At 40.5% G+C, this 15,487-nt stretch overlaps 1 protein-coding gene across 1 annotated transcript in view; it reads right to left on the reverse strand.

The window, feature by feature from the left end:
- Window positions 1-8,356: 8,356 nt before the first annotated feature.
- FNDC1 (fibronectin type III domain containing 1) overlaps window positions 8,357-15,487 on the reverse strand; it is a 108,749-nt gene continuing 101,618 nt past the window's right edge. Inside the window, exons 16-20 of the mRNA XM_048487933.1 lie at window positions 15,348-15,427; window positions 13,682-13,711; window positions 11,967-12,128; window positions 10,817-10,939; window positions 8,357-9,421 (exon numbers count right to left, since the gene is read on the reverse strand). Of these exons, the coding sequence (XP_048343890.1) occupies window positions 9,306-9,421; window positions 10,817-10,939; window positions 11,967-12,128; window positions 13,682-13,711; window positions 15,348-15,427 (511 nt within the window). The 3' untranslated portion in view covers window positions 8,357-9,305. The remainder of the gene's footprint in view (window positions 9,422-10,816; window positions 10,940-11,966; window positions 12,129-13,681; window positions 13,712-15,347; window positions 15,428-15,487) is intronic.

The raw sequence follows: 15,487 nt of genomic DNA on the forward strand, positions 1-15,487 counted from the left end.
GAAGGGCAGGTAAGTGAAGGGAGGGAGTCGGGGGGGAGCGCCTGGAAGCCGCTGCCGTGCTTCCAGCCGGCGTTTTCAAAAAACCACGCTGGGGAAGCGTGGTTTGGAAACGCCGGTTTGGAAACGCCAGCTTGGCGCCGGTTGGGCGGTGCGGCTGCAAAGCAGCTGCGCCCCCATGCGAATGGCGGCCTGGGGACGGCGTTTTTGCCGTCCCCAGGCCGCCATATTCCGCCCATATGGAAAGGGCCTAATTCCCACTAAGCTGCAAATGCCACTTTTGCAGGCGAAGGGGCAGTGTTGGAGTTGGCTTCCTATCTACAGCACATCAACCCTCATGGCTGTGCCATGGCTGTGCTATCCCTGTTTGCAGTAGTTACGGCCAAATACTGATGTTGCTGAAGACAAAGACTTTTTTTGGAGCAAAGTTTAGGCTGGCATGGCTATGAATCCTAGAATTATTCTACATTTGGAGGAAAACAGTAGTTCATTTGTGTTCCTGGAGTGCTGGAAAGCTGCTCATCCCTAATGCAAACTCTATCTCATCTTGCTCCCAAATCTTCTGTTTTTAGCTGCTACTGAGTCAAGTTCGAAGGCTTATACTCAAGTCATAAGTTTCCCAGCTTTTTTTGGTAAAATTAGGTGCCTCTGCTTATATTTGGGTCAGTTTATACTCGAATATATACAGTAATACAAAATCAAGTAAGTATGGTGGAAACAAAACTGTTCTTTGAAAAGAAAAGGAGCTGCATTAGAAGAACTAAAATAGAAGAAAACAAAAAATCTGGAACTTTTAGAAATCCTTCTCTGGATGCTTATTTGATGAGCTCCAGGTTTTAGTTTTACAATATTACAAAATACTGCCAAGTTGGAGGATGAATGGCAGCATCTTCAAGGATTATCCGAGTTTCCCAAGGCTTCTAGATTAATTTCTTAAATGCCAGCAGCTGTCTGGCTGTGCAGTCATTCTTCTAGTGTTTATAGTTGTTTTTCATTTCATTTTTCCACTGCCCAAGAATAGTTTCTATGGTCATTGTTCAGTCAAACATCCTGGTTATATCAACTCCAAAAGATACACACTTGTGTTCAAGATATTTCTGGGAAGTCCCTGCACGTCAGATTAGTCGCTCTCAAATACATGTGACTGGCATATTGTCTGAATTGTTCCATCATTCTGTTTTGGCTTTTCCACTTTTACATTTAAGACAGCCCTAAATCTATCGCAGAAAGGAAAGCTATTTCCTCATACGAAAAAGGGCAGTATATTTTTCTATAGTAATGTCAGAGAAATTCATTTCTCAGTTAGCATAATTCCAATATGGAAAAAGTGGGAAATAAACTCCTGAAGTGTGTGCAGTGCCAAATCAAGGCTCACTCTCCTGAAAAAAATGTTTCAGAAATATCTAGAAGTTTTGTCTGTGCTGGTGTGAAATTATTTGCTGGTTGCTGCTGACACCACTGGGAGTTCAGCATTCTGGGTTTTTTTGAACATCCTAGCAAGAGAATACCCTACATATAGGAGAAGCTAATGTTGGCTATAGCTTTTTGGATAGCTAAATCCCAAGAACATTCACCATTCTTTCCACATTGTTAAGTCACCAACAGTTAGGCCGTTTCCGCACGGCCCATTAACGACGGCCTGGGGGCGCTAAAAACGCCGCCCGCCCAGGCCGGCCAAGCTTTGCACAGGCGCCGCCATGCTTGCAACGCCAGCAGCGGGCGCATCTGACTGCGCTTCCCTCCCCAGTACGGCCTCGGAGCGCCCTAAACAACTAACCCTTTAAAGGGTTGTTGTTGGGGAGGAAGCTTATCTTCTCGGTGGCGCGGTGCGAACCGTTGCCGCCGGGAAGATGCTGTCGCCAGCGCCCCACTCATGATGTCCTCGTGGAGCCGTCTGCTGGGCGTCGCCAGCTATCCCACACTGTCCTCCCCGGACCTCCAGGGGTCGGAGAGCAGTGTGGGCGGGGAACTTCAGCTTCAGCACGGCTTAATTTAATTTGCGACACCGCGAGTGGGGCGCTTAAGGGAGAAGAGGCGGCTCCATGCGGAGCCGCCTGCCGTCTGTCGGCCTCTGCTTGGCCCGTTCGCATGCTTGCATGCGAACGGGCTTCCGCCCCCATGCCGCCAGAACTCTTGGCGGCGTGGGGGCGAATGGAGGCCGTGCGGAAACGGCCTTAGTTTTTGCAAAGGGTCACTGCCCAGAAAGTTACTACTGGTCTTTCAATTTAGTAATGCCTTACCTTGGGTACCAGTGATGACTTTATGCTAGTGGTCATACAGGGTACTGAACATTTATTTCCAGGCATTATAGCTAATTAAATTGGATGAATGCAATTAATATATTTCTCTCACACACACATGTAAATCATTAGGATGTACTACTTTGAAAGCAACTTGGATATAAATAGGAACATACTTTAGAAAACATTCCTTCATGAGTTTATACAATGATTTCAGATCAAATATAAGCATAACTCAAAGGAGAACATGTCTCTAGGAAAAATGTAATCAGTTTGCCTCTGTCAATTATAAATATTTAGAGAAATTAGTCTTAAATTTCATTAACAAGTTTGAATGAGCTTACCGGTATATTTGACAGTAACAACATAGAGAAAAAGAGCTTGTTAAAAGTCTAGAGAATGAAGCTAGGAAAGATGGAAACATAGCAACTGGATAGAGAAAAACACTACTCAAGTGCACATGCAAAATTATATTTTAAAAATGAAACTCTCACCAAGAGATTGTCTGATATTAATGCTAATCCTATAAGTCTAACAGTGCCATCCTAAGCAGTGTTATACTTTTCTGAATCCATTTGAGGAGGTAAATATGCTTACAGTAGTTCTTTAATGTTTTTAATAAGCATAACAATAAAAAAGTATTTTTTAAAAATAGCACTTAAAATTAACATTGTTAAAAATAATATAAATCTAAGTGATTTAAGGGTAATGGAAGATGGTGTAGCAACAAAAAGAAGTTGTGCATAGTGTGTGAAGTAGTTTGAATACAATTATATAAGTGCTGGAGGATGTACAATGAAGCAACCAATGCAGGCAATGCTGCTGCAATGTGCCAGGTACAGTTTGCATTTGCACCCCCAGACTTACACCCCAAATTCTGCCCCTCACAGCACCACTGACAAAATGTCTTTGAATTTCTTCAGTGAGAAAGAATGGTATCTTCCAGCATCGTATGGAAATAAGAAAGGGACTGAAGAATGTAAAGCATCTCATTCTGAACCATCATCTATATGGAAAAGATTATTACAAGGGTGTTAGCTGGATTTAACTAAGAAAGGCACGAGGGTCACTGCTCATATTTAAAAAGTGAGAAAAATGAATTATTGCTCTATAGAACGTGAGAAGAGAGGTCGTGTAAGTAATGTGTTCCTTATTTACCCTTACCAACCCTCTTGCCTCAATGCTGTAGATCTCTCTGAAATTCTGCATTGATGGGTATCAGCTCTTTTAGAATCATCTTGCTCTAATGTTAAATCTGAAGAGCTCTTCCAGATTACAGCTGCAGATGATGAACTCAGCTTGTCATTTGAGGTCCTGGATCTGTTGCACTTCAGTATCTGTGGCTACTTTAATCGCAAACTGGGAGACAGCCATCTCTGTCATGGTTACAAAATTGTGGAACTCAATCCCTAGGGATATCCATCTGTCCCCTTCTAACACTGTCTTCCACTAATGGCTGCATTTTTTTTGTTTGTCAGGTGTTTCCTCAGTGATGCTTTATTTGTTGTCTTGTTTTAAATAGGCACCTAGCTCTAATTTTTAATTTTGGGTGTGTTTTTATTATGTATATTTCATCGTTAGCTGATTTGATCAGGGGTGATCTTAGTGATTCTGGGTCCCTGGGCAAATATAAGCTGCATTGGAGCTTAGCAAGGAGTGGTCCTTGCTCTTGTTACTATATCACTCTGGCATAGTGGTGGTGGTGGGGGTTTCCTCTTAGGTTGACTCCTGCCCAGCCTACTGCATCTGCCTGTTCTCCAGGTAACTCAAGAGGCCACCAGCCCCCGTCATAGTCTCCCTTTTACAATTCTACTGGCTTTGTGGGTTCTTTTTCACATATTGTGTGTGTAAAGTGCCATTATATCACAGCTGACTTATGGCAACGTAGTGGGGTTTTCAAGGCAAGAGACTAACAGAGATGGTTTGCCATCGCTTTCCTTTGCATAATGACCCTGGTATTCCTTGGTGGTCTCCCATTCAAATACCAACCCTGATGAGCTTCTGAGATCTGACCAGTTCAGGCTAGCCTAGGCCATCCAGGTCAGGGCTTTTCATTTATTAGTTCCCACCATACAAGTCCCCAGACTAGCAATCATTTATTCACTGATAATATTTCTTTTTGTCCCACCTTTCCATTAAATCAAACATTACTATTAAACATTGAACACCCCTCACATAAGACTAAGAAGCCGTTAAAAATCGGTGAAACAGAAGGCATCAACAAAAACAAATACATTAATTCATTTATAAATGAGACCAAATAAAAGCTTTTGACCTGACAAAATTCTAGTAAGAAAGCACAGGGAAGGATAGCTGGAGAGAGAATTCCACAAATAAAGCACTGCTATAGAAGAGGCCCCCTGTCAGCTACTCACCTCACTCTTGAAAACAGACATAGAAAAGGGCCACTTCTGGATGACAACTTCTGCAAAGGTTTATATTGGAGTAGAAGGTCCCATAAAATGTTATAAACTCAGAATTTGATACAGTTGGATATGTCACTTTCTGATGTCTGCTTAGATTTACATATGGCACACCACAAGCTTTTTTCCATAGAAGTTACAGGGAGGTAATTTTATTTATTGTATTGTTGATCATCCTTCAGTAACACTGTGTTTAAATTTACTGGAGACCAGTAAATAAAACAATACGAAAGCGTAAGAGTATATGAACTGGATGATAAAAACTGTCTTCATTGTATTCAAATATTGCAATTTTGTGTCTCATGGATCTAGATGTTTGGAGTGTACTGAATTTCTGAATGGCAACTGGGAAACATCAAAGCAAATATTCTTACATGGGAGTAAGAAATATTATTTACTAACTTTTTGCCATGGTCTTATTATTTAGTGCTTAATCAGTAATTGATCAAGCTAAATCAATGGTAGTGCTAGATCATGTCACAAACAAGCTAAGGGGAACTATAATTTACAGCCATCTGATTCCAGGAAGTTTTTCCAGAAAGTTTTAAACAATGTAAACAGGGTGATGAGCTCAAATGGCAGCTGTACTGTCAAAAGCTGCAGAAGTTTACAGTCAAGTGACATACATGTTCCTTGGGAGGGGAAGGGTGAAAAACAGTTCACTGTAATCCCAGGATCAACAAGACAGCTGAATTAAGAGAGGAAAAACAATTGGTACTGAATTAAGACAGGGGCAACAATTGGCATTAGCCACAAATGTATTGACCATAACCCTTCCCAGCTACCCTGTTGCCTGGGGTGAAAATCAGAAAGTTATTTGAGGAAAATAGTGGCATGATGAGGTTCCCTCAAATGTAGTCAGTAGTAAACAGCCTGTTCTAACATATATTTAGCCATTCATAAGGAATAGTATGTTCCCTGGCTACAGAATACTTAAACACATAAAATTAGGACACAGCTAAAAAAGAAAGAAAAAAATGAAAATTAGAATGAATCAATGGAGGCAGCTTGCTCATTATTGCTTTTGTTATAGTTGAACGATATTTCCATCATGGCCACTCTGTTCTCCAAAGCTCCTGCTGTTCTATCTGCCACACTTGGAGAGTAGTAGAGGCTGTGAATCACGTTCATTGTATGATAGGAAAATATTATTCATTGGAAAGAGCTCGCATTGTTTCTTAAATAAAATGGTTCTCTGGAATCAGTTTAATGTATCTTGAAAGAGCAACTGTCTGCGTCAGTAAGACAAAAACACTGTAGGATCATAAGAAACTTCAAAATGATTTCAGCCTTACAGGTCCCTGGCAGAACTTGTCAAAAAGCACTTAGCCATGTTGGTGCTCCACGTGGAAGGCATAACTTCTGTACATTTTTGTAAATCAACTAACCTTCCTATGGAAATCTTCCTATGTAAGATAATGCATTCATTGCTGGCATAGTGTCTACCTGCAAAGCCTGCTGGGCTGTGAAGGAGTCAAAGAAGGAGATGGTGGATGCACCCCCTCCTCTAGTCCCTCCGACATCCTCTTGGTCCCTGAGGTGAGGTTCAGAGACAGATCACTTTCATCCCCAAAGCTCACCTCAAAAGACAGCTCAGACAGGTCCTCCTGTCACTGATGGGAAAGCTCAACAACATCTGGAAGAGGGGCAGCCTGAGCAGCAGACCCGTGCCCAGTGCCAGTACCTGCAGTCACCTAATGCAGGTGGCACCTTTCCAACAGCTGTCTCAATGGAGGGTATCTTGCAGGGCTTCTTCATTGCACCACTCCAGCCAGTGGTTGGGATGGTGAAAGGCAGCTGAGAAACAGGTCTCCACACAGTTTGGGGGAAATCTGCAGCCCTCCCCCCCTCCCCCCCATCTAGTCTTAGCCTTCACTTTTTCTCTGGGGCCCCGCAGTATTCCCTTCCTGTCACTCATTGTTACTGCAGGGAAAACTCTGGCTAACCAACTGGAGGAAATTAAGTACCTAGCTACTTCACCTGTACTGCAATCTAACAGACCCTAAATGTTTTTAAAGAAACCTTCCTCCAAAAACTAAGGTTTTGTTTTGTAAAAAATTACTTAATTTTTTAACCTTGCCTCAAAGTATGGTTTTCCTTTCTTGTGCACATGTATGTGTTTTGTAAACAACTACCTAGTGACTTCCTATTCTGGAGCCTATCTAAGGTTAACCTGTGACTATCCTGGATATAGAATGTGAAAACTTTTTAAATAGGAAACAGGAACTACACAAAAATTAGTCCTGGCTCCTTCACTGAAACCTCTTCCAAATTCCAGGTGAAGGATCCAATGAATTTAGCTTTTGGCCAAGCATAGAAAAATTTGAAAGTAATTCAAAGGAAAAAATACTTTCTGTAATTGGCCAAAGAGCAGTGCTGTCCCTTACCTGAAACCCCATTGGCCATTCTAATTCCCACCCCCCTCCCCACTTCCACCCTCCCCACTCTAGAGATTACTCCAGACTATACCAACCATTGACCAAAAGAAGGGCTCCAGAGTGCTCTCCTATTTGTCATTCAAGAATGCCTCCTACTTTTTGGCCAGGAAACCACTTGGCAGGGGAGGATTTCTGCTGTCTTTCAGCAATACAGCAAGGCGGGAAATTTTGCAGAACATACCAAGAAGCCTACTAGAGACCCAGCCAAGGAAAGTTGGAAAAGGCAGCTATAATTTGAAGCCCAATCACCAGCCTCACAATTGGACTTCTAATGTTTGAAGGGGGGGGGGGGGTTCAAAGTTTTGTTTTTCTTACACAAAATGTGGGATCCAAGCTGTCAGAAATAGCCAATAAGTTAATGAAAGCCAATTCTCTATTCAGCTATTCTCAGCTTAGTGTATTTGACAATGGCAATTTCCTCAGGATTTTTTTTTCAGCTGCACCTCTCCCCCACCCAAGCCAATATTTTTTTTGTTGTTGACAGGGTACGAGCTTGAGAGGTGGAAACATCCCCTCAGTCTTCCTGTAAATACATGAAGGTCTTTGTGGCATGGAGGCCACTAGTGTCTCTCCACATCTAGCTCCAGGAAGGCTGGAGAAGAACTAACTCAGTTGCAGCTTCTCACAGGCCCCTTTTGACTTGGCTAGAGCCACTTTGGCATTTGATTTGCATTCTTAGCTGAAAAAAGAAATGTTTTTTCTATGATATTTTTGAGCAGGTGAAATATAAATGTAAAAAGCCTAACACAATCTATCCAGTTGCACCTGCATCCAAAGGCCTTGATTTATTTAAAATATTTATATCTTACCTTACCTCTTCAGACTCAATTAGGGTGATATTTCATAATCCCTCTGACTTGTTTGGACACTTTATGCAAGGAGCTTGTAACGGCTCAGATATATATTTGAAGTTTGAACATCCATCCTGTATTTCACAGAACTGCTCCTGGCTATTACAAAAGTAGTTCATGGTGTGGCATAAAGGTTATCATTCAAGAAAAATAAGTATAAAGAACCTATGAGATCAAAGAAAGAATTTCATAGATCTTTGTTGTTCATTTAGGCCAAGATACAAAGGGAAAATACCAGAAGGACTAAGATTTTTAGATCATCACCCTGCTAAGGCCAAGTCTTGGATTTAAACAAACACGCACTCTGATCTGCGACATGTTTGTAAATCTCACCAAGTTCAATGTAACCTACTCCCAAGTAAGTATACAATTAATGTCTGTGAGAGGTAATCTCACAACATTGCAGCTTCAGTGGTTGGTGAAATTTATTAAAAAGCATTAAATATTAATTTAATCTGTACATTGTTATTGTGCTGAATTGGCACTTTGGCTGGGTTCTGAACCATATCATGAAAATAATTCAACGACATAGAAACATCAATTGCTAGGAAGCCTGAGGCAGAATTCTTCTGCTTTATACAACTATCAGCATCATTACAGCTCAACCGTATTCATAAAAAGAGAAGCGTGGTTCTTTACATGGTTACTGTATTGTGTATTATAACATATTTTTCACAGAATAAAAAAATTAAGTCATGTTAATTAATAGCACCTTTTACATAAATCATCATCCCATAAACATATTTACCTAAATCAACAAGAAAACCTCAGCTTCTAAAAAAATACTTCTGCAAGCATACAGTACTGTACTTTTTAAGTTGAATTTACATAGAGACCTGGTGTTTTGTCCTGCAGTGTGCAAACCCACATGAAAAGTCTAGAGTGACACTGACTTGGTTTTCATGGATGTTTAGTAACACATCATGACTGAACAGTAATATTCTCAAGCATAAGACTCTGCCCTTTGGTAGGCAACAGACAATTCCATTAATACAGATGGAAAGTGGTTAGCAGTCCATAATGCAAGCACAACATGCTTAAGTCATTCCTTGCAAGATATATCACAATTCAATTTTTCATGGCTAGCAAAATACATTAGGTTCACTGAACACCAGGTAGCACCCATTGTAGCCATGTCTCTGTGCCTTTAAAGGCGAAGAGAAGAAAGACAGGACATCAAATTTAAATCCCATACAATGTTCAGTTTCATCAGTGTCTACTAGGTTGCTGTTTGTTTCCTCCTTTCTGTGCTTTCCACTTTTTTCCCCAGACCAGCTGCTTAGAGTCCTCCAATAAGTCATTCAAAAGGCACAGCTTGGTGTACTTCACTTAAAAATCACAGGTAGTCTCCAGTAGTTACCATTTCCCTGGAATGGGTACACCACACTCATACCAGCCCACATAGTAATAAGGTGTCATATATCCAATGCGACCAAATGATACGGGTTCTTGTCGATACTGCCGATAATAACCTGCAGAAGAGCCAAAATGTCAAGATCAGTAGTTGCAGCAAAAGAACTATGAGGGAGAAGATAAAGCTATATGAGAAGGAATAAGGTTTAAATCTGTGGGCGATCATCTGAAATGTCACACCATTTCTTACTGGGTTGTCCATTGTGTCAAAATACGGCTGCACATGGCACACTATCTTGGCCCTTAGCTGTCAATGTTTGAAGAAGTGCAGTTCCTGAACCCAGAGAGATACAGAAGATATCCAGGTAAAGAACATCTCTTTCTTGAGCATAGCTTAGGCCTCACTTGAAGCTTCAAGTGATGTGGCAGGAATTCAAACACTGCACTACAGAAAGCGAGGATGCTTCTCTAGGAAAAATTCAGGAAGACACTGCTGCCAACCATAAACAGATCTTGGCACTGACTCCTTAGTGATCTGCCATCTGGATTCCCTGCTGAAGTTCTGTCTCAGAAACCAAGACAGTTGATGAACAACCAAGTAAATCTTCCACTTCGTTTTATCACGTCAGGACTGGTTCAAACAAAACATTCTTCCCCATGTACACACATGTAGTAAAATTCATGATATAAAAGGACAGATTGAATAGATGGGAAGTAAATTGACCGCTTTTCATTTTGTTCTTTCTATTGCCAGAGATGAATTTTCTAGGCCTGCAGCAGCAATGTAGAGAGATGGACATTACTAGTGCCAAGAAGGGGGACTTTTTTCATTCCCAAGTTAAAAAAAAAATCAAAACAAGGCACGGGCATTGACAAAAGTGCTTTGCTTACCACCAGTGTTCTCAACAGTAGCATTCAGTGCTCAGAACATTCCACATAGCATTGTATAAGGCTACTTAGGAAAAGAATAACCTTCTCATAGTGACAAAGAGATGTGAGTTGGCAGCTGTCTCCTCCTCTTTTACAGGTTTATTTCCCTTCTTAGGCAGGTAGGTTCTCTATGGAATTTTTTTTATTCTTTGCATGTTATGGCCCCAACATGAGTATACTGATTTGAGTAACAATAGTGTTTTCCACTAGCTGTAGAAAGAATTTTGACTGCAGAAGGCATTAGCAGATTGTCAGCATTTTTTTACATGTGTGGTACATTCTCTGAAATGCTGATCACAGTGCCCATTCCATATTTCTTCAGTGTTTATTTCTGCTTCTTAGAGCTTTCCATGCACAGATAGATTAACCACCCTTGTTTAGACAACAAAGCAGTGTATTATCCTATGAATTTAAATCCTATGAATTTAAAAACAGCACAGCACTAACCTCATGCATGGCATGGTGCATTCCTTAAATACAATTTTGTTTCAGAACCAATGCATAAACTGCCTACAGTTTAGGTTACAAGGTGTGTAATGAAGCATTACAACACTAAATACATTTCATCTTGCTTTCTCTTTTACCTTGAATAGTAGGCAGAGCTTCAACATATGATTGTGGCCCTGTTCTTCCATCCAAGTGTGAGTCCACAAATTGGCAATGATCTTCACCTCTTCCCCAACTATCCCCAACGCTATAGAATGTATCTGAAAAGTAATATAAGTGGTTAAGAACTTAAGAACTTACAACCGCTGCAATACAATAAGTACATTTGTTGAATTTGTAGACTTCTATCCATAATTACATATACTGGATGTGTGTGGCCCATTATGCATGAAACGTTAATCTTGGGACTCTTTGTTGTGGGGAGAGGAACAGAAAGGATCTTGTAAGCCACCTTGAGTCTCCTTACAGGAGAGAAAGGTGGGATATAAATCCAAATTATTATTATTATTATTACGGTAGATTTCACAGCTGCCAGATCTTTAGCTGGTTGTTGGCCTTTTGTTACAATTCGAGCCTCACCCAGAGCCTAGGAAGTTGTAATGTATCAGCATAGTATTTGTGTGGATCCCAGCAGGACTGCCTTCTGAATTTGACAGATGTTAATTTTCTCAATTTGAAGATGTTTTTTATTATTATTATTATTATTATTATTATTATTATTATTATTATTATTATTATTATTATTATTATTATTATTATTATTGTAGTAGTAGTAGTAGTAGTAGTAGTAGTAGTAGTAGTAGTAGTAGTAGTAGTAGTAGTATTCCTGCGGATCCCAGCAGGGCTGTCTTCTGAATTTGACAGATGTTAATTTTGTTCAATTCAAATATGTTTCAAGTAGTAGTAGTAGTAGTAGTAGTAGTAGTAGTAGTAGTAGTAGTAGTAGTAGTAGTATTCCTGCGGATCCCAGCAGGGCTGTCTTCTGAATTTGACAGATGTTAATTTTGTCAATTCAAATATGTTTCAAGTGCTGCCCTAGTGTTTTTGGAATGGTGCCCAGTGTGCCGATTACCACTAGAATGACCTCAGTTGGTTTGTGCCATAGATGCTAAAGCTCATATTTCAAATTATGATGATGATGATGATGACGACGATGATGATGATGAAGATGATGCAGGTACGGCCCATATGACTGAATATTTTTCTACATACAAAAAATTCTCTTCAAACTGGAACTGATCCTGCTGGTATCAAATCACAATATTTTAAAATGATCCAAATACATACCTCTTAGATCATCACTGAGGTATATCTTGTATCTCAGTGAGTTACAGAGAACAACACCTACAAATTTCCGATACCATGTCCGTTTCACATACTGCTTGCCACTGCATTCAGAGTATGTGGGATCATATTTAAAGGTGAATGGGATCCAGATAGGTTCACCACCTGAAATGCAACATTAAAGAATAGACCTGAACCTAATGCTCTACCATAAGAACATACTTTTAAAAATTAAACTTTGCATCTGGATTCTGAGTGCATTCACCTAAAAGCCTGTTCATTTAATAACAGTACACTCTAATGCTCATACTCAATAAGTCATTCTTGCTCCTCCTGTTCATTGGCCTGCCTAGGTGCTACTGATGACAAGTCCTTCTCCATTCTGCAATGGGTGCTGAGGCACAAGTGGTATAACCTCCTTTCATCTTGAACACCTACCTATATGGAACTTTGTCTCCCAGCCAGAGGATGAGACAGCAGTGAAAAGGACAAGCAGGAAGAAGTCAGTGTAGTGAGCAATGAGAACTATTCACTGATTTTTGTGCTATCTTTCAACATGCGTCCTGACCTGTTAGACTCTATTGTTGTTGTTGTTCAGGGATGGCACTACATTAATATGGGGCTATTGCTATATAATTGTTTAATAATAATGTAGAAATTAATGGCATGGAATCCCCTCTGGAAAGAATGTATGCAGCAACAATGCAAATTTGGGAAAAAGTCTGAAAGAGCAAGGGAAAACATAGCTGTTCAGAAGTTCCACATAAGTTTTTTTTAATTTCAAATGCATTGTAATTTTATTTTTTTTAATTAGGTTTTTATTTTTTTACTCTTGATAGAGCATATCAGCATCAGAATCCCCCTGCCTGTAGCATTTCAGCTTAGTCACGTGTTGACCAGACTATAAAAATATCCACTGAAGACCCAAGCTGTAAACAAATCAAAAGGTAAAATCTACCTTGTTTTTATGACTGGTTTATAATTCTACTCATGCAAGAGAAAAGAGAATCTGCTAGATAGACATGTAGTTCCCTTTTACTAAGAAGTTAAATTGAAAATAGGAAATGCCAAAAAACCCCCCACAAAGAAGCGAACAGTCTAATATAATAGGGTTAGGAGCCCCATCCAAAGGAAGGTGCAAATGAGCCCGTGGGAGTGGTGCACCTCTGCACCAGCAGAGTTGTCCTTTGCCCCAGCGGGGGGGGAAGGGGGTGATTCCACTGGCACATGGCTGCTGCAGTCCCTCCAGCGCTAGAACACAACTTTGGACTCTGCCAGTGTCCCGAGGCCCCTACCACCAGTGGCAATGCATGGCCAGGGGAGGAGGCGACTTCAGTTGGCTCCCCCACCCCACAGCGTTTGCTGTCATTATGCAGGTAGCCCAAACATTGGACTTAAGCCACATTGAGGCCCATAGAGGCTTCTCAGCAACAGGAAGGCTTTTTGACTTTTCAAGCCTCCCCATGCAACCAGGAAGCCTCTTTGGGAGCGGCAGCAGAGCATGGCTAAAGCGCCATGGCCCGGAGCCTATAAGGTTATCAAGCAAAGACAAATAAATACAAGTTTTATATCACATATGAATTCAACTGTCCACAACTAAAGTAAGCTGGCCTTGCCCAGGCCTCCCCAGATTGTGGGCACACCTCCCAATAACAGTAGCCACCCCACTTACCAGTCCTCTGGACAAAATAATATCTGAAAACAGCAGTGAAACTTACCTGGTGGTCTGACAATAAGCAGAGGATTGTCTGTAAGAAGGGAAGAAGAAAGCTATTGAATTGTCAGTATTATGAAATGAAAACATGCTTCAATGGAGTAAGGGGAAGAGAGAAATTGAAATGGAAAATGTTTTTCTGTTCACAATTAATAGACTAATTTTCAAATCTTTGCCAATCTAGCAAAAACACATTAAACTGTCTTTTTTTCCATTCCTTAATTTAACCTTTGATTCTCTCATTATTACAGCAGCAAAGGACCACTTTAAAAGCAATTTAGACATTTAGCAGCAATACTTAAAACTTGGCTTGCTGTTTCAGAATCCGCAGGAACTACATGACCCGCTGATGCCTGTTTTTGATTGAGGAAGATGGGAACCCTAGGAGGTCATCCTGTTTTTGCTAGGTAAGGATTTAACCCACTGATTATGGAACAAATTACCAATAGTTGCTGCTTCCACCAATGCCTCCTGAGGGTTCCAGTGTATTTTTTCCAAACATGTACTGTTAAAACATTTGTCTGGATGCTACTTGAGAACCTGTGAATAGCTGTCATCTGGTTCAGGTCCCTGCCTTTCCTGCTTTGCCAGAAAATATAATCTGGTGCCTGCGCAATCTCCCATCTAGCACTTTTGTGTCAGTTACATCTAGTTCTACTCCAACTGTTGCCCAGATCTTCTAGCTTTTAACATAGGGTTGGCTGAGAACATCCTGCAACCTTCATGTGACCATCTCCAAGAGCACTCAGGGTCATTTTTGTTCTCACACAGAGAAGTGCCCAGGAAGAGGCATCTCTTGTACAAAAATAGCACCTTCATATGTGACCTGCACAAATGACTGCTGTACAATTCGAAAAGGTGAGCGGGGGAACCATAATTATATGGATCTCGTCACTGTACATGTTGTTTCCACATGGAGACACCTTCCTGGTTGAGAACCCCATATACTCTCAGAACTAGCCTCATCAGAGTCACAAGATTTATGAACTTGACCATATTCCACGCAGTGTCTAGCTTTGATTCTTTGGCACAAATCCCAAACCTGTGTACACCTTTACCTCTTGCAATTCTGCTGCAAAACTTAATTTGATTACCCTGAAAAACAATTTTGTTGGCAATATAGCACTCCAGCCATTGCACCTCATGTTTTATTTCGGTCTAAAATTACATTAATAAAGCTGCAGCCCTTTTCCCTTCTCTTATTTTGAGACTTGTACTAACCTGCTCCTTAAGTATTTCCCACTCTTGAAGAAAGCCTTCTCTCCTTTCTTTGTTTCCTCGGTCATTAGAAGAACTCTAGACTTTTTAACATGCAGTTGTACAAATTATGTACTTTAAAAATAAACATCTACATCTTAACTATAGCAATCTACCCTGTGGCTTTAGGTGAAGGTGAGATAACGAATCTTATAGAAAAATCAATGAAGGTTATTTGGCCCTGGTTCCAAACAAATACAGAATTTGTACCCACTGAATTCCGTGGAGGCTTGTAAGAAACAGCTCAGCTATAGTATGGCTAACTGTGCGGCACCAAACCATGCATGGAGTAATGATTCTGAAAGTGATTGCAGCAGAAAATGTACAACTGTTATTTTGCACTTGCTCCAACTTTGACTTCTGCTATTAAGGATTCAATTTCAAGTATAAAATACACTTTTATGTCATCATACCAGATTCTGTGACATAGGAGACTGATGAACTTATTGGTCCATAGCCATAAAGATTCTTTGCTTGGACTTTAAAGTAATACCTATAGCAAAGAAAAGGAAACAAAAAATAAATAAATCATACATCCACAAGAATAGCATTA

Source organism: Sphaerodactylus townsendi, linkage group LG01 (assembly GCF_021028975.2).
Source record: "Sphaerodactylus townsendi isolate TG3544 linkage group LG01, MPM_Stown_v2.3, whole genome shotgun sequence".
Taxonomy (NCBI): domain Eukaryota; kingdom Metazoa; phylum Chordata; class Lepidosauria; order Squamata; family Sphaerodactylidae; genus Sphaerodactylus; species Sphaerodactylus townsendi.